General features: G+C 56.1%; 2 protein-coding genes across 2 annotated transcripts; one reads left to right on the forward strand and one right to left on the reverse strand.

Moving 5' to 3' along the window:
• Positions 1 to 1,195: 1,195 nt before the first annotated feature.
• S100A9 (S100 calcium binding protein A9) lies at positions 1,196 to 4,156 on the forward strand. The gene is made up of 3 exons (XM_080824130.1): positions 1,196 to 1,475; positions 1,828 to 2,000; positions 3,801 to 4,156. Exons 2-3 carry the CDS (start codon positions 1,851 to 1,853, stop codon positions 4,041 to 4,043), a joined length of 393 nt encoding a protein of 130 aa, XP_080680256.1. The 5' UTR covers positions 1,196 to 1,475; positions 1,828 to 1,850; the 3' UTR covers positions 4,044 to 4,156.
• Positions 4,157 to 15,519: 11,363 nt separating this feature from the next.
• Positions 15,520 to 16,954, reverse strand: LOC308355856 (protein S100-A12-like). Its single transcript, XM_080824414.1, has 3 exons — positions 16,914 to 16,954; positions 16,223 to 16,369; positions 15,520 to 15,777 (listed from the first exon to the last, which is right to left on the reverse strand). Exons 2-3 carry the CDS (start codon positions 16,358 to 16,360, stop codon positions 15,637 to 15,639), a joined length of 279 nt encoding a protein of 92 aa, XP_080680540.1. The 5' UTR covers positions 16,361 to 16,369; positions 16,914 to 16,954; the 3' UTR covers positions 15,520 to 15,636.
• Positions 16,955 to 17,672: the final 718 nt, after the last annotated feature.

The raw sequence follows: 17,672 nt of genomic DNA on the forward strand, positions 1-17,672 counted from the left end.
AAGGCAGGACGTGCTCGAGGCCATGGTGCAGCACACGCAGCGGCGCTTGGGGCTTTCAGAAGGCCGAGCGGGGAAGAGGGGCTGGGAAGGCAAAGGAGGTCCATGAAGACGGGACAGAGGAGCTGGTGGAGGCGGAAAAGGACACCTTTCCAGATGCAGGAAAGGTCGGATGGAGCAAAAGCATAAAGGCAGCACCCATAGTTAAGTCCTCCGAGAATGCTTCCTGGGCCTGGGCGGGGGAGGGGGCGCGAGGCTGCCACACTGGGCGTGATCCTTCAGCAAGTGTGAGGTCCCCGTCAGCCAAGCCCTGGGTTGTGTCCTCAGGAGGGTGGGAGCATGAAGAACCTCCCTAGAGGATCTACAGGCAGTTGTCAGACAAAGGCAAAGTACGTGCACAACCCAGGAGAAGATGCGTTGAGAGTCGGAAGTGGGGGGAACGATTCTGGGGGAAGAACAGTTGTCTCCAGTCGGGGAGAGCAGGCAGGCTTCTGGGCGAGGCAGCGTCTGAACCAAGCCACGAGGGGTCAGTAGGGCTGCCCCCCGTCGTGGGTGAAGGACACTCGGGTGAAAGCCCCGAAGACAAAGGCCTGGGGTGCGTGTGGCAGCTGGGCCCCGGAGACCCCAGGGGGGGGCTGGAGGGGGCGGGAGAGGAGGCTGGCGGGGCAGGGCCGTGTTTGCAGGGAGCTTTTTGTGCTGTGCCAAGCAGCTCAGCTCTCCGCCCCAGGCAAGGGAGGTCTGTAGTCAGGGAGGGACGGCGTCTTGCCCCACGAGAAGCTACATAAAAATATTTGTCTTCTAGGTTGTAAGTTCCTAAAGGCATGGCTGTAGAGACGCAGTCCCCCTGAGGCTCTCTCACTCAGACTGTAAGAGGGAGGTGTGATCGGAATCACCCTTAAGCAAGAACCAGGATGTCTGGGCCCAGTTCCTGCAAGGTCACCAAGCAGGCCCCGCTCTGGCCTCAGCTTCTCCTCTGCCGTACAAGGGGCTGGAGCACTTCCAACAACTCTCCTAGCCCCAACTCACAGCCCACGAGTCTCAGAAGCCCACGCCAACCCCTCAGCCTCCAAGGAGGGCTTAGCAGGAAGCCAGGCAGACAGAGGAAGGCTCCGCAGGCCCGGCTGGGCCGCACGCAGGCGCAGCAGTGGGACAGTGTGGGCTGCCCGGGGAGGGGTGGCTCGCTGACTCAGGTAGGGCAGAGGGTTGGGGTGGAGAGGAAGAGCTCCCCAGCCAGCTTCCTCCCAAACCAGCTTCAGGCCCAGGGCTGGGCATTTCACAAAAAAGCCCAAGGAACTTTGTGGACATTTCCTGTCCCGCCCCAACCCCTTTCCCGGCACTGACAGTCCAACTCAGGGTTGCCACACTGCTCACCTGTGAAGCAATCTTCGCACGAGAGCTGAGCATCTGGCCAGGGGCCGCCTATAAAGGTTGGGCACACACGGCGCCGTCCCATCCCTCTGTGTGGCTCTGTGACTTGGGTAAGTAAGCGCTCAGCTTCCCCCCAAAACCCCGACTCCTTCCTCACCTCCCCGCCACGACAGGCCTCCTCCAAGCCCTCCTGGATTGACCCACCCACTTGAAAATTCCCTCACCGTTTCTTGGCTCATATTCTGCCAGAGCCCCTTGTCCTCAAACACCTGCTCTTTAGCTCTCTCCAGACACCTAAGCCCACCCCTCCCATGCGTGGGGCGCACCTGCTCTCAGTCCCGTGGCAGCTTCTTTCGTTCTGTGTTTCCCCTGCTGTTTCTACGTGCAGCCTGTGGGAGGTGTCCTGGGACCTCAGCAGCCTTTTCTTCTGAGCACCTGAGCGCTCGCTTATCCACTCCTCAGACAGGGTGCAGGAATATAGGAAGATGGCGGACCAGATGTCCCAGCTGGAGTGCAGCATCGAGACTATCATCAACATCTTCCATCAGTACTCTGTGCGGCTGGGGCACCCAGACATGCTCGAGCAGAAGGAACTGAAGCAGCTCGTCAAAAAGGAGCTGCCCAACTTCCTCAAGGTAAGCGGAGGATCCTAGCAGGCCTGGGGCAGCCCGGGCAGTCCGGGCTGAGGCGGGGGGCACGAGGATGCTCTCTGCAGGGCCACTCCTTCAGCCCAGCCTCCAGAGGCACCGGGTGCCCTGTGCCTAGAGTTGCTCCAAGTTAGAGAGCAGAGTGACTGGCAGCGTATGCTGGGTGCAGGACCCCCCTCCCGGGCTGGAGTGCGTAGTGGCAAACAGGGACCCACGGTTGGGACACACAGCAAAGACGCTGGCCAACAAAGAACGCAGATAAAGCCAATGCCCATCAGTGCCCCAAAGGGTGCAAGAGAGAGCGCTGTGGGTGACGTGGGCTGGGTGGGGAGAGCCGACTAGCTGGGTGGGCAAGGAGGGCCCCTTCGAGAAGGTGACTTTTGGGCTAACGCCTAAATTGAGGAGGGAAGCGACTGAGGATATCCCTTGGCAGAAGCAGGGAAGATGCTCACCCCCAGGGCGGTTTTAGTGCGAGGGCTGAGGGGCTCCCTAACGCTCAGGGTCCGGAGTAGGAAACACACCACTTGTGGAAAAGCCCCCGTGGGTGGGACAGTGGTGTGCACAAAACACACAGTAACATAATTAGTTTATTTCCCTGATCTGCAAATGACTAGGCAGCTCTGGGGGTGGGGGGGAGGGGGGAGGAGAATTGGTTTCATCCAATCTTTTAGTTTTCTTTACAAGTTTGGGAACTTTGGGAAAACAGAGGCCTGGACTCAGAAGGGTAAGGTGTCTGAGTTCCAGTCTCGGCCCCATTCCTGGGGAAGGAGGCAGCCTTCCCCGAAGCCCCACACAGCTCAGTAGGCGATACAGCGGGAAGGCTGGCCGCTCCCCACAGGTGCAGACACGGGGAAGCAGGGCGCTTGGTCAGCACGGACGGGAGAGGGTCCGGCCAAGAGCTAGTGGGGGGAGGCTCTCCTCCGTGTGACTCCCACACCTGGCCTAGCACCCACCTCCCTTGTCCAGGAGGGGAAGCTGAGACCCTGCCGAGCAGCCGCTCCAGAGTGAGCAGGGAACAGGGCAGCAGGGAAAAGCGCAGAAGAGAAGGCCATGTGGAGAGGCTGCTGGAGTGGGAAGGGCCTGGGGTCTGAGCTGGGCACCCGCAGGGTCTGGGGAAGGGACTCGGCTGAGCTTCTCAGCCAGAGGGCGAGACCAACGGCAGCCTGGCCCCCCACCTCCCATCCTCCCCCCTGCAGACTTTGTCACACCCTCTGGGATCAATGGACAACATCCACCGCTCTCTGGCCCCACACAGGCAACAAAGCATCTTGTTCTCCTAGATGCTGCCCCCTGTGTAGGTTGAAATGAGTGTCACTAATGAGTAACCTAGAGAGAGAGAAGGGAGAGGCAGGAAAAGAGACAGGAGCAGGACAGTCGGGTGCTCGGACCGGAACAAGGCTGGGCTCATGACCCCCTCCGGCTCCCAAGCCTTGTCAACCCGCAGGAACTAGTTCCCCTTTTCTGCGACGGCTGAGCTTGTTATAAAGACCAAACGAGGAGACATTTCCGTGCGCACTAACTGCGTGACCTCAAGCAAGTCTCTTGATCTCAGTTCTTCTGTAAAATGGAGAGAATCGTAGTGCTCAGATTATATGCAGACAAGTCAGCAAGTGTCATATGTTCAGCATCTGCCAGACCATGGGCAACCGCCAATGGTCGTTTTTAATTTTTGACCTGAGGCCTAGGAGCCAGGGTTCCCTGTGCCTTTGCCCAGGGTCATTGACTGAGCCCCCGTCCCCAGCCCTGGCCAAACCGACAGCCCTAATCGCCCTGCCCCCCAACCCACAGAAGCAGAAGAAGAATGACAAAGCCATAAACAAGATCTTGGAGGACCTGGACACAAACGGAGACAAGCAGCTGAATTTCGAGGAGTTCTCCATCCTAGTGGGCAGGCTGACCGTGGCCTCCCACGAGGAGATGCACAAGAATGCCCCTGAAGGAGAAGGCCACAGCCACGGGCCAGGCTTTGGGGACGGCGACCAGGGCCACTGCCATAGCCACGGTGGCCATGGCCACGGCCACAGCCACTAGCCGGGAGGCCAGGACACCCTGCCCCTGCCCGACGAGGGCCCCAGAGAGGCCACACTGCCTTAGCTGGGGGGCTGGGAAACGGGGGGCAAAATAAAGTCTAGCTCCAAACCGGCACTGTGCGTCCTCCTTCCACCACTGCTCCCCACCCGTCCTTCCAGGGGCCTGGGCGGCACATGGCCCTGCCCCTTAACGGCTGAACCCCTTCATCTGCTAATGACAGAGTGAGAAGCCACAGCTAAACCCCTTGGACTCACTTCCTGACTGTTTCCCCACTCCCACCTCAGGCCCCACTACTCAGGTCCCAGTCACCTCAATCCAGCTCAGGACTTCCCTGGACCGACCATCAGACTGGCTCTCGTCCCCATAGAAGGCAAAAGGCGGATATCCCTTCCTCTCAACATGCAGCCACCCCACCTGCCCTGACTTTCCTGCACCCAGGGCTGTCTACCATCTTCCACAGCCATCTGTCGTCTCCTAAGAGACCTCACTCTTCTGGGAGGTACCCACAGGTGCGCCTAGAGGAGTTGTGTCGAAGAAGGGAACTGGGTCGGCTGTGTTTGCCCGTCACCTGTGTTCTGGATCCACAGCACCCTCCCCATGGACAGGCGCTGGGGCAGGTGCGGCAGGGATAAGAGCGGGCGAGTCTGACCCGTACCCACCCAGTGCCCGCAGGATGGAGAGAGAAGAGGCCCACCTGCTGGTCGGAAGAAAGAGCTCCAGTCCTGTCCCTGCAGCCATTAAGGCCAACCACTTCCATGAGGTCGTGGTACTTTAGGTCCAGAGCTCCCTGCACAAGTGAAGAAAGTGAGACAGAGTGGGGAAGGGCCCAGTCCCAGGACATAAAGCGGTAGAGCTGCTCAAAGTCGTGCCGAAGGAAGCCTGGGGGGCTCAGTCAGCGAAGCGTCCGTCTTCAGCCCAGGTCATGATCCCAGGGTGCTGGGTTCGATCCCCCAGTCAGGCTCCCTGCTCAGCAGAGAGCCCGCTTCTCCCTCCACCTCTGCCCCTCCACCTGATCATGCTCGCTCGCTCACTCGCTCACTCTCTCTCTCTCTCTGTGAGAAAGAGAGCTCAAGTGGGCAGGGCGGCGGGCAGAAGGAAAGGGAGAAGCAGTCCCAGGACCCTGGGATCATCACCTGAGCAGAAGGCAGACGCTTAACCGACTGAGCCACCAGGCGCCCCAACAAATAAAATCTTTCACAAACAAAATAGCGCAGAGACAAAAGGGCCTCAAATCCCATCTTCTCCATGGGCGGACTGTCCCGGCTCTCTCCCCACTGCTGAGCAGGTCAGAAGTTCAGGTCAGAAGGGGGAGGTCAGGTTTCCACCGCCCCTCACTGGCTGGCTGTAGCCGGTCACGGGGCTGTCTGCCAGCGGACTGTGCCAGCCTCTGCTCTAAGGGCCCGGGGCCTCTGCTGTGGTTACAGGGGTTTCATGGCCCCACTTGAGGGTACGGTGTTTCCAGGAACTCCTCCAGGCTGTGTGAGCTTGGGGAGCAGAGTTTAGAAGCCCCAGGTCCCTTCCCTGCCTGACTTAGGGAGCTGAGACTGGGGAGACTCATCTTCTGGTCAACCTTCTCCCTGACCTTCACGACCAGGTAGGAGTCACCTTCTGGAGGCAGTTTGGTAGGAGAAAGAGAACCAGCTGGGGAACCTGGGGATGCCCCAGGGTAGGGCAGGCACCTCCACCCCTCAGCGCCCCCTCCCTTTCCCAAGGTCCCATAAGTATGTTGTGACCCTGCCTCCCCGCCAGGCCGTGGTCTCGACGGGGGTCCAGGCTGCAGCATGCGCTCACCTGGGCTTCATCCTCAGCAGGCAGGGCAGCGGCTGTTCCGTGGAGGCTTCTCAACAAACGGTGACCCTGCAGATGTTCTAGAATGTCCCACGTGCTCCTTTCCTGTGGGTGGTGTGCAGAAAGGAGGGAGAGGCGGAGGGACCAAGACTGGCAGATGGAAGGCTTCAGGACGTCCCGAGTCTTGAGCTGGAAGGGAGGGGCAGCAAGGCGATGGGACTCCAAAGCCCCAGCCGGCTCTCTTCCGGCATCTCAGCCTTCGTCTGTTACCCCCTAGAAGCTTCCCTTTGAGAAAACGGATTTGTCTTGAAAACAGTCTGAAAATCATTGATTAAAATCCACCTGTCCCCCCATGCTTGACTGATGCTCCCCAACGTCCCCAGCAGGGGGTGGCCCGGCCTGAACTCCTCCAGGAAAGGGAGTTTCCTAATGTGGTGCTGACACGGGGAAGGTTCTGCATCACACCAGGACAGAATCTGTCACCTTGTGCCTGCCGGCCCTCAACCCTGGTTTCCCTCCCACATCCTTGGAGACACAGGGAAAATCTAACCCCTCCCAGCCATGCAGCCACCCATCCACCTTTTCAAAGTGTTTCTCCTGAATAACGTTCAGACTTTCTCCAGCCTCCACACCTTTGCACCAGGAATGCTCTCAACACCCTGCGGTCTCCAGCAAGTCTCCTAGGGCCTCTGTCACTGCCGCCATGAAGCCTTCCCGGACCACCATCTTCTGCAAACATGCAGGGGCTTCCCCTCCAGGCCCGTGGAACTCTCTGACTCCCACCACTGCACTCCTCCTACAGACCTGGAAGCCCTTATCAGGTCTGATGATGGCCCTGAGGCAGAAATTACAGCTCCACGGCCCCAGGTCCCAGGATGAAGCAAGTGGGAGTCAAGGGGTCCCAGGGTCCTGGGGACCCGGGGGGGCGCAGTTTGCTGAAGAGGATGGAGCAGCTGCGGGGCAAGGTGGCAGGGGACAGAGCTTCAGAGATGCCAAGAGTTCCCCCTTCTGCCGTCTCTCTGTCAGCTCAGTCTGGGAGTAGGGTGGAGTTCTGGGCTCCAGGGGAATGTCTGGCAGTAAGCCGACCCGCAGAGCCCTGAGGGATTGTAGGAGAGCTGGCGAAGCTGGTTTAGCCCCTTCCATCCCAAAAAACTGGGTCTGTAAATAACCCTAAAAATTTATAGAACCACAGAAGACCCCGAAGTCAAAATCATCTTGAGAAAGAAGAACAAATCTCCAGGTATCCCAACCCCAGATTGTAGACTATACCACAAAGCTGCAGGAACCCAAACAGCATGGCCCTGACGTAACAATGGACACATAGATCAATGGAACAGACTACAGACCCCAAATAAACCCACGATCCCATGGTCAATCAAGTCAACCAAGCAGGCAAGGGTATCCAGTGGGGAAAGGACAGTCTCTTCCACAGATGGTGCTGGGAAGCTGGACAGTGCATGCAGAAGAATGACACCGGGCCACTGTCCAACACCATACACAGAAATAAACCCAGAGTGGATTAGAGACCTCAGTGTGAGACCTTAAACCACCCAATTCCTAAAACACAGACAGTAAACTCTTAGACTTCAGCCTTTGCAATGTTTTCCTGCATAAATGTCCCCAGGCAAAGGAAACACAGGCCGAGAAACTGCTGGGACCACATCAGACTAAGAAGGGTTCGCGCAGCGAAGGAAAAGATCAGCAAAAAAAGATCCAGCCTCCGGCACGGGAGCAGATACTGGCGAACGGCGTCTCTGATACGGGATTTATGTCCAAAGCATATTAAATGACTCGTACACCTCAACACCAAAAAACAAACTTTAAAATAGGCCAACAGACGCACGAAAACATGCTCAGCACCACTCAGCATCAGAGAAACGCAAACCCAAACCACAGTGGGAGACGGCCTCACACCTGTCCGAACGGCTGCGTTAAAACAGAGAAGCAGCAGCAAGTGTTAGTGAGGAGGTGGAGAAAAGGGACCCTCGTGCACTGCTGGGGATGTAACCTGGTGCAGCCACTCTGGAGGACGGTGCGGAGGGTCCTCACAATTGGAAACAGAATCACCTGATTCTATTTCTAGGTATTTACCTGAAGAATACAAAAACACGAATCCCGAAGACATGTGCACCCCTCCGGTTATTGCAACATTCTTTACAGTAGACACGGTATAGAAACAACCCAAGTGTCCATCCGCAGACGAACAGGTGAGGAAGGTGTGGTGTGTACACACAACGGAATGTCACTCAGCCACCGAACGGAAGGAAATCGTCCCACTTGTGACAACATGGCTGGACCGAGAGGGTACCGTGCTCAGTGAGGTAAGTCAGACAGAGAAAGACAAGTACCATATGATTTCACATGTACACAGAATCTAAAAAAACAAAACAAAACAAACAAACAAATAAAACCCAAAAGAAAGCATAAAAGGACTCAAATACAGAGAACAAAGTTGTGGTCGCCGGGGCAGCGGCGGGTAGGGGGTGCAAAACAGGTGAAGGAGGTAAATTTGACTATAACGGACTTCCAGCTACGAAATAAATAAGTCACAGGGATAAAATGTATGGAACAGGGAATATAGGCAGTGCTACGGTAACAGTGTCGTGCGGTGACTCTGCTAACGACATGTGCTGGCTTGTGTCGTGCACCCTGACACGGCATCGCCCGTCAGCCATACTCCAACTAAACATTAAGAGTAGAAAAGCCAGTCCTGTTGGGTAGAGAGGAGCTGGCTTCCTTCCTCAGGGTGAGGGCTCAGATTCCCGCCCGACGTGAGAGTCATCCCCCTGTGATTAAGGAGTGCTCCGGGAAAGAGGAACTTCTGGGGTTTCCCCTCCGCACAGTGGCCAAAGAGCAGAGCCCACCGTGAATGCCCATCCCCGGTTCCTGTAAGGAGGAGCCGTCCCCTTCGCAGCAGAGAGTGAACTTCTGAATGGCTTTCCCGGAGGGACAAGGAAGGGAGAGTGGCGGCCGGACCCTTCACAGGGCTCTGAATGTGCTCTGGGGGACCCGGGATGCCCTAGGACTGGGGGAAGAGGAGAGTTCTCTCATCGTTCACTTGTTTGTCCGTTCATTCCTTCACTTGACACACAGTGAGGGGCGGGTGACAAGGCCTCGCCTTATGAAGAAGCTCAGACCTGCAGGCCTCCTCAAATGATTTTCATACAGAAAATGCAAGGCTGGAGAGGTTAAAGTTCGGTGGGACTTTGAGGTAGGAATGTGACCCTTGAGCAGAGGCTGGAGGCAAATATAGACCCACTTCAAGCCTGTGCGCCTCCTGGGATAAACAAGCAGGTGCTCAGATGAGGCCTGGAAGTGGGCAGGTGTGGGGTCTGATCGGAAACGGGGAGCCCTGGGGGTGGGAGAGAAGTGGGAGAGGCCGAGGGGGCCAGGCCAGCGTCTATGCCTGCAGCTTGCGCTTTCCACGGGAGAACGGAGGGCAGGAGCAGTGTGGGTTTTAGGGAGGGATGTGATTTAACCACACTTCTATTTTAAAGTCTCTCTGTCTGTGGTTTATGGGATGGATTTGGGGTGGGAACGAGACGACGGGCCCGGGCCGCTGAGGAGGCTGCCAGACAGTCCGGTGGGAGCTGAGCGAGCCCAAGATGGCCCTTCTCAAAGAGGCGTCCAGCCAGGATGTCAGCCAGGCAGGCCTGCCCCCCACACTCTGCAGGGTAGAGAGGGTGATTCTGTGCTATTTCCCAAGACCGCGACAGGAAGAAAGACCTCCACTTTCAGCAGGCTGGTGAGGCAAGTTTACACAACCCTGACACAAACCCTCCTCTGAGGAAAACTCCAGAATCCAGCCTGCACACCCACGCCCTCCCAAAGTTACCGTAGAAAACCCTGTGTCACAGATTTTGACATTCCAATTACCAAAGCGACAGCAGAGCTGAAACAGAAGGTTGCCCAAGTCCTCTTGCCTCCTGGGGCCCGGGCCCGAGATCGTCCTCCACCCCAGCGCTCCAGGTGGCTCCACGGGCCCCACACCCAGCCTGACTGGGCCCCACACCCTGCCTCAAAGATCCCCTCACATGAGACAGGGAACGTGAGCGCCTGGGAGGGCCAGCTGGCCTCCTCCTCGGAGCACCCCCAGTTTTCCCATTCTCGCCCATGCACCCAGAATCATCATGTGCGGATCAGAGGCGGGCGGCTGTGGCCGAATCCCAAGGAGCAGCCTGGGCTCAGTAGCAGTCCACCCCTCCTCTCCTCCTCCTGCCTCCCCCCACCCCCGCCCCTTCTCCAGGCGGCACACGCCTCCCTCCCTCAGTCTACATTCTCGCTCCCATTCTTCTCCTCTCATCCTGCTTTCCGCCCTCCCGGTCTCGGGGCTGAGACCAAGGAGCCAAGTGCTGAATGCCACGGAGCTCGGGTCGTTCCAGGAAGGGCAATGCCTTTGAGAAGTAACTCAGGGTCCACTCTAGCCCGGCATGACCCCTCCGGAGCAGAACATGTGCCGCCTCGCCAGCACCCAGAGAAGTCATGAGGGGAAAGAGTAAGGCCTGCGGCCCCTGAGCCTGGAAAAGCGAAGCAAGGGAGGTCATGACAACTGCCTGCAAATATTGCTGAGGTCAGGTAGAGGGGAGTCCCCCCACTGCAAGACCACCAGCACCCTCTGTGCCGGGCCCACCCTCCCCACCGCCACCAGGAGCGTCTCACTGCTTTCTGGACCAGGCGCCCTGTTAGAAAACACCGAGTCGGTCCCACGACACCCATACCCCTCGTTCACACACAGATCCATCGGCCGGACGTTGAGGAGCAGCGGCGTGGGGACATCGCTCCGTGCGCTGGCCAGGCCTGCTCGCTTGAGTTTACGTCTACAGGAGAGTCAGACAGTAAGCAAACCGAAGAATAAAGAATCGGTGGTTTCAGAGGTGATGAGCTCCACAAAGAAAATCAAAGAGAGAGATGGGACGGAGTGTTGGGCACGGAAGCAGCCAGGGCCTCCCGGGGGAAGCAGTAAGGGAAACGAGGCCCGAGAGCCAAGCTTGGAGAACTTCTGATGGGCTTTAATCCGCTAAGTGACACAGTGGACTTGGTCTGGAGGCTGTCGGGCTGCTGTGTGGAGGAGGGTCGGGGTCCAGAGTAGAAGTGTGGGGAGTGGCTAGGAGGCTGTGGCACTGAGCCTGGGTCTTCAGATCAAACGCAGCGTTAGGTCCCTGCCCTCCAGGAGCCCTCAGCCTAACGGGGCAACACACACCCAGGTAGATATTTTCAATACGATGGTGTGGACCAAAGAAAAGCCAAGACAGGGAATAACCACAGGCGTCCTGGGGAGCTCGGAGGACCCACCTTCTGCCTGTGTCCTTGGCATGGGTGGAGGTGGAGAGAGAAAGAAGGTGAGGGTAAGCACCTGCAGATTAATGCCAAGGTGAGTTTTGAAAGGGCAAGAGTTGAGCTACTGTGTGCCCAGCGCTGTGTGACCTAATCAGAGAAATCAGAGAAGCATAGTCGAGTTCACTTCCTTTTGACTTAGATGACTCTTTATATTGGCCAAGCTAAAACGTTCAGTCCTAGTCATTTTTGCCCTGGGCTCCTGGTAGCCCCCTCCTTGAGTGCACATCCTTTCCTGATTTCCAAAGTCCTGATATGCGTGTCGGCTTGGCCTGGCTTGGCTTGCAGTGGGCCGGCAGCCCTCCTGAGATGTCTTTCTGAAGGGCTAGGTGTTGCACCCAAGACTATGGAATTGGTGTCCCTTACTGAATAATACGCCGCTGCTCACAGCACTACCCTGATGGGCAGGGGAGCCCAGCATTCCAGGAATCTACTGTGGATGGGAGGGTGGAAACTTGTGAGGGATGTGAGGGGGTGAGCTCCCCGGTGGATGCAACGACTGGGTTGGGCCTTGGTGGGTTAGCATGGGATCTGGATCCCAGTGATCTGGTGCCTAAAACAGGGTAGATGCCTTAAAGAGACAAGAGGCCACTTCAGGAAAAGAGGACAACAGCATAGCAGGTACAGAATCCAAAAACTCCAAAAGTTCACAAGGAAACTAGAGAACATTCTAGAATGGCTAGAGACCAGAACCGAGAGTGGAGGGCAGGAGGCTGATGACAAGATGCTGCAGAGAACAGGTCCAGTCTCTGTGGTCCTGTGGTTCAGACGGTCCTTGGATCCGACCGCTTGATTCACGATGCCAGCCGTCATCTGGGGACAAGTCTCTGCGGTTTTGTCTGGTCCAAACAGCACTTTCCAGGTAGGAAGACGGAGGCTCAGACAAGGGAGACCACTTGCTCAAACTCACAGAGCCAAGAAGCAGTGGCTCTGGGAGTCTAACCAGGCACATGGGAATCCAGGCTGGGGTTGAACCCTTGCCCTCAGGTACCTCTGGCTGATGAACTTTTACCAAGTTTGGGGGCCTTAACATTTCTCTAAATAGGATGTAAGTTCAATCAGTGGTTCAGTTGGCTCTTTTGAAACTAAATCATGGCTGGTGAATGTTTTCACAACAGCAAATACGCTGGGTTTGTTCCCAGTGGCTGGTTGTTGTTTTCCAGCACATTCCAACAGGACTCCGTGTCTCAGAGCTGGTCACAGACCTGTGAGAGCTCTGGTCTGGGCAACAGCAGCCTGGTCCTGGTCCAACCATTTCAAGATCTTTAGGGAAAGATCCAACTCTATCCTAAAATTACCCTCATCTTTGCGTGGGTTTAAAATACCCTTCACTGTTGGGGTTGCAGCAGCGAGCAGCTGACCGGTGACAGCCACGACTTCCTACACAAGTAGGTGTCGTGCTGTGACTGCTGCTGGCTGTTGAGGGCTTGCGTGGTATCAGGAGCTGTGCTGAGTGCTTCCCCTGTTCTGTTAGGTTATCTGGTCCTCACACCAACTCTGGAAGAGAGGGACCATGGTTATCCTCACTTTATTGATGGAAAACTGGGACTTGGAGATTTTGAGTGACTCATTCAAGGTCTCACGGTAAGTAAGTGGTAAAACTAACCCCAACCCTCATACTCTTGACCACTACCCTTTCATGTCACTTCCTTCCCGTGCTTCTAGATCCCACTCAAAGCTCTCCTCCACCCCATCAAAACATCTGGAATGTTAAATCTGGGTGACACCTGAGTGTTCACCTAGTCTAAAACCTTCAAAATGAATTTCTTTAATCCCTTTGGGTTCTTCAGAAATGAAGAGAACAGAGGTCCAGAGAGGCAAATTGCTTCACCTACTGGGGTCACCCAGCAAGTGAGGGCTTTCCTGACTCTTTCCCTATCATCATCTAGGCTGGGGCCATTCCAAGATCCCCTTCTCTGGGTTCTAAATTCCTTCCTCTTCTGCCAACCCAACTTCACCCCATCTCAGCCTATCATACTTTCCTCCTGCCTCAGCTTGACCTCAGATCCACATCCCACAGATGTGCGGGCAGCCCAGCAAACCTCCAACCCCAGGCCTCAGTGGTCAGGACCGGTCACTTCCTGGATTCCGTGCTCAGTCCCAGCATCCCTCGGCAAAGAATAAACAGAGAGACAGACCCACCCCTTCCCCAATATAAAGCTCCCCTTCTTAGCTGTCATTCCTGGGCTCCAGAAAATTACCTAATCTTTCTCAAACCCTGTGACAAACTCTGCCCTCTGGCCTATCCCTCCTGCTGCAGACAAGCCAAAGGGAGCAGCCACGGGAGGGTCGGCCAGAGCCCCGGGCTGGGTCCTGGGGCCGCTTCTGCAGCGTCCCAGGCTGCTCAGCTGTTGGCGTGAAAAGTCAGAGACTGGGGGCTTTAACAGCACACACGTACTTCTCACGATTCTCGGGACTGGAAGTGTGAGAGCAGGGTGTCAGCGCGGTCCGGTCGTGGTGAGGCCTGTCCTCCTGCCTTGAACACAGCACCTTCTGCTGTGTGTGCTCCTGGAGAGAAGGCCAACTCTCTCTGTGTGAGTCTTCTTCTTATAAGGGCACTAATCTCATTGGGAGGGCCCCAGCTTCACGACCTGATCTAACCCTAACCCCTGGGAGGCCCCACCTCCAAATACCAGCACGCCGGCAGGCAGCCAGACGTTTGCCCATAACATTTCGGTGCTCTGACACCAGCCGCACGGAGTGTGACTTCAAAGGGACACCCACCTTCTGCAGACTGAACTCAGCCCCAGAAGGGGCTGAAGACAGGGATGCCCCCAGGGACTTCTACTGACTCAGATGAATGCACTTCTCACCAGGACACATTGACCCTGTCCCTCAGGGACACGATTGCTGCCCTCGGGGTCCATCTCCTTCCTCTACCCTCTCTGGTAGGACAGAATCCTACCAACAGCCACACAGAGGTCCATACGTTCATGCGTGTAAGAGAGGTTCACGAAACCCCGTCATACGCCCTCACAATGAAACAACACCTGCCCCATGGAGGAGACCGACGTCGTGCAATCCCGGGAGGGGATGCTGAGAGACCTCGGGAGAGAATACAGAAGGAGAGCTGCGCCGTTCTAGGGCATTGAACAAAGAACCTGGCCCAGACCACAGGAAGGAGGGAGGCTGGCCAGTGAAGGGGTCCCTCGCCAGGCCCCATGCTGGGTGGAGCTAACCCCCTTCCTGCTCCCACGTCCCTTGTCGCTCCCAACGCCTTCCTGCCCCCCACCCACACCCTTGAGAGAATCAAAGAAATTCACGGAAATTCTGCATCATTTTCCCCCTTTCAAAATTCTACCCCAAATTTCATGTCCAGGGGTCTCCAGGATACCTAACTCCTCCAGGATACCTAACTGACCCCAACAACCAAGCCCAGACCACTGTCCTGTTCCCCATGCCCCCCTCTGCTTCCTTCTGCCAAAACAAATACAACAATGTGTGGGGATTTCTGCTGCTTGGATTTTCAGCTGGCAAGGACTTTGTCTCTCGTCTCTGCATCCGAAATATCCAGCCCCGTCTCAGGGAAACATCTTCGGAGTGACCCTTGATTTCTCGCTGCCACCTTCAAATGTATGCAGAGCCTGAGTATGCTTTAACACCAGCACTCCCGCCCCCCCTAGTCTGGCCCCCTCAAATGGGCTGGCCCATTCCTCGAATGGGCTGGGGCTGCGTTTCCAGGGTGATCGCGGTGAGCTACACGTGATCGCTGGCCTCGTGAATGGTGACTGTCAGCATGAGGCATGCTGGATTTCAGGGTCTTAGAAAAAAGGAAAAGAATGCAAAATATCTCAATAATAACCTCTATATTTTTGGGGTGCCTGGGTGGCTCAGTCGGTTAAGCGTCTGACTCTTAATCTCAGCTCAAGTCGTGATCTCTGGGTCGTGAGATCGAGCCCTGCATTGGGCTCTGAACTGAGGAGGGGCAGGGGGACGGGGTCTGCTTGAGATTCTCTCCCTCTGGCCCTTCCTCTGCCTCTCCCCTTAACCCTTTAGCTTTCTTCATACCACTTATCACTGTCCACCCCATATCATAGGATGTGCTTTTGTTTGTCTATTTGTTTGTCTGTCTATTTGTCTGTCTGTCTGTCTGTTTGTTCTCCTCCCCGGTAGAACACGAGCCCCGGGTGGACAGGGTTTTGTCTTCGGTCTCTGGCTACCACAGACGTTCAGGGAATATTTGTTGAACAAATGAAAGAAGGAGCCAAACAGCGGACATTTAGTAGCTAGTGAATAAACGAACCAACAGACAGGGGCTCCCAAGGCTCTAAAGGTCCGTCAGACTCTCAGGGGTGAGGTGCGCTCCAGTTCAGGGGCCGCGGACACGGAAAGAAAGAAAGTGCACACTACTGAGAACTTTCCGAGAATACGTTTATTAACTCTGCCTTTTTCACGTGCAGGGCTGGGCTGCAGTGACTACAGGGAACGGTTTTCTTGGGGATTCTGCCGGAGAAAAGCCCCTGAGAGCTTCCTATTCCTTGTGGATATCCTCGTGGGCGGTAATTAGCACACGGGCCAGGAGGGATACGAATTCGGGGAAGCTGACCTCTCCATCTTTATCGGCATCCAGCTCTTGGAATGTTTGGTCGATGGTAGCTTGATCTTTGGTGTTCTGGAAGGGGACATCAGAGACAGTGGGCTCAGACTCTTGCTCCCCTTTCTCCAGGCCTCTCGCCCCTCAGAGCTGGGCTCAGGGAGGCCCAGGGACAATTAACTCATTCACCAAAACTGCGCTGGAGAACCCAACATGACAAAACAGAGACCAGAGGGACGCAGCTGTCATGAGCTAACCCTCGAGCCACAGGGGTCTCGGCCGGGAGGGTCCCTGCAGCTCACCAGTCCCCCCAGGTGAGTGAGTCGTCCCAGAGAGAGAGGTGAAGAGAGCCTGAGGTGACAGAGTGAGATCTGGAGAGAAGGAGGCACGCGCGCGCGCACACGTGCGCGTGCACACACACACACACACACCCCCCCCATCCCACAGCTCAGGAGAGCGCCCTCAGGCCAACCCCAGCCCAGCCCTTCAGCGAGTGAGTTTGGGTGCGAGGGACATCACCTACCTTGAGGGCATTTGGAAGCTCTCTTGTGATCAGCTTCTTCATCTCACCCTTGGAAAGCTTGTCATAGTGCCCCACCCGGACTGAGTACTGGTGGAACACGTTGATGATCCCCTCCATGTGGTCCTCCAGCTTAGTCATCTTCTCAGCCTTCAGAAGACACGGGAGGTCCGGGCTGGTCCGATCCCACCCGCCCCCAGTCCCCTCCCTCCTCTCGTTCTGGTTCAGACGAGGGATGACTTCCCCCGCCTCTGCTTGGTGTTCTCTCTGCACTGTTTGATCTGCGGTGAATTTTTCATTTGTGGTTAGACTTCAGTCTAGAGTCTAAAAGAATCAGTCCCCGTGGCCACAGTGTTCCACGTCCGCCTGCCTCCTAGGGAGTGTCACTCAGCGTGCTGTTCGCTCGAGCACACGCAGGAAGGGTTTGGGGGCTGGCCGGGCTCTTCCCTTTCCCCAGGTGACGGCCCCTCGGCCCCAGGTCTCCTGCAGACGTCTACCAGCCTCCTCCACCTTCACAGTCCCCGGTCCTGAGCCTGGGTCTACCTGGCGCACCAAGGACTGGTCCCCTTGAGGCCAAAAGGCAGTCAGTCCGGAGGCGCTCTGGCAAGCAGAACGTTGTGGCTTCCAACAGCCTGCGGTCGCCGCCTGCAGTCACCGCCCTATGAACCCCGCAAGCCAGGGACAGGACACTTACCTTCAGCGTGCTGGAGAGCGGCAATGCAGCAAACCGTCGGTGCTGGTGAGGAGTACGGAGCCCGGAGGCTTTTATAAGGCACTGCAGGCTTCACCTTCAACATCAAGTGAAGAAATCTCTCTGATTCATCTTGAGGCAATTGCTAGACAATGCTTTGTTGCTCAACAGAAGCTCCAAACCTGTGGCTTTGACTGGAACGGGAGCCCTCCAGCTGGCTCCCGTGACACACGCCACCCACCCCTGCTTAGCCTGACACAGACCTCCAATCTCACCACCCCGCCCAAGGGGCCCTCAGCTCTGGGATGGGACCCCGCCTTCAGGTTTACCTCTGTCCCCTGAGTTAAACTGTGGCCTTTTACTGGGAAACCCTAGTAACGGGAACCCTAGGAACAGGTTTTGCTGTCTGGATGGCACATACCTGGAAAGGGAAGGACTGGGGAGAGGCGTTTGCTGAGTGTCTATTACAACAAAAACAATAATGATAATAAAAACCATCAAAGTGGACGTGTACTCCCGGAACAGGGAAAGGGCACTGAGTTAGTAATAAGGTATCAAGAAAGGTTCATCACTTGTAACAAATGTATCATATGAATACGAGATGTTAGTCATGGGGAGACTGACTGTGTACAGGTATTTAGGAACTGTCTACAGTGTCTTATCCACTTTTCCATAAATCAAAAACTGTTCTAAAAAACTTAAGTCTCTGTGTTTTGAAAAGTGAGTCCATATTGGGCTCTCCAGACACTGCTTCATATAAAC

This window comes from Martes martes (genome assembly GCF_963455335.1).
Source record: "Martes martes genome assembly, chromosome: 15".
In the NCBI taxonomy this organism is placed as follows: Eukaryota; Metazoa; Chordata; class Mammalia; order Carnivora; family Mustelidae; genus Martes; species Martes martes.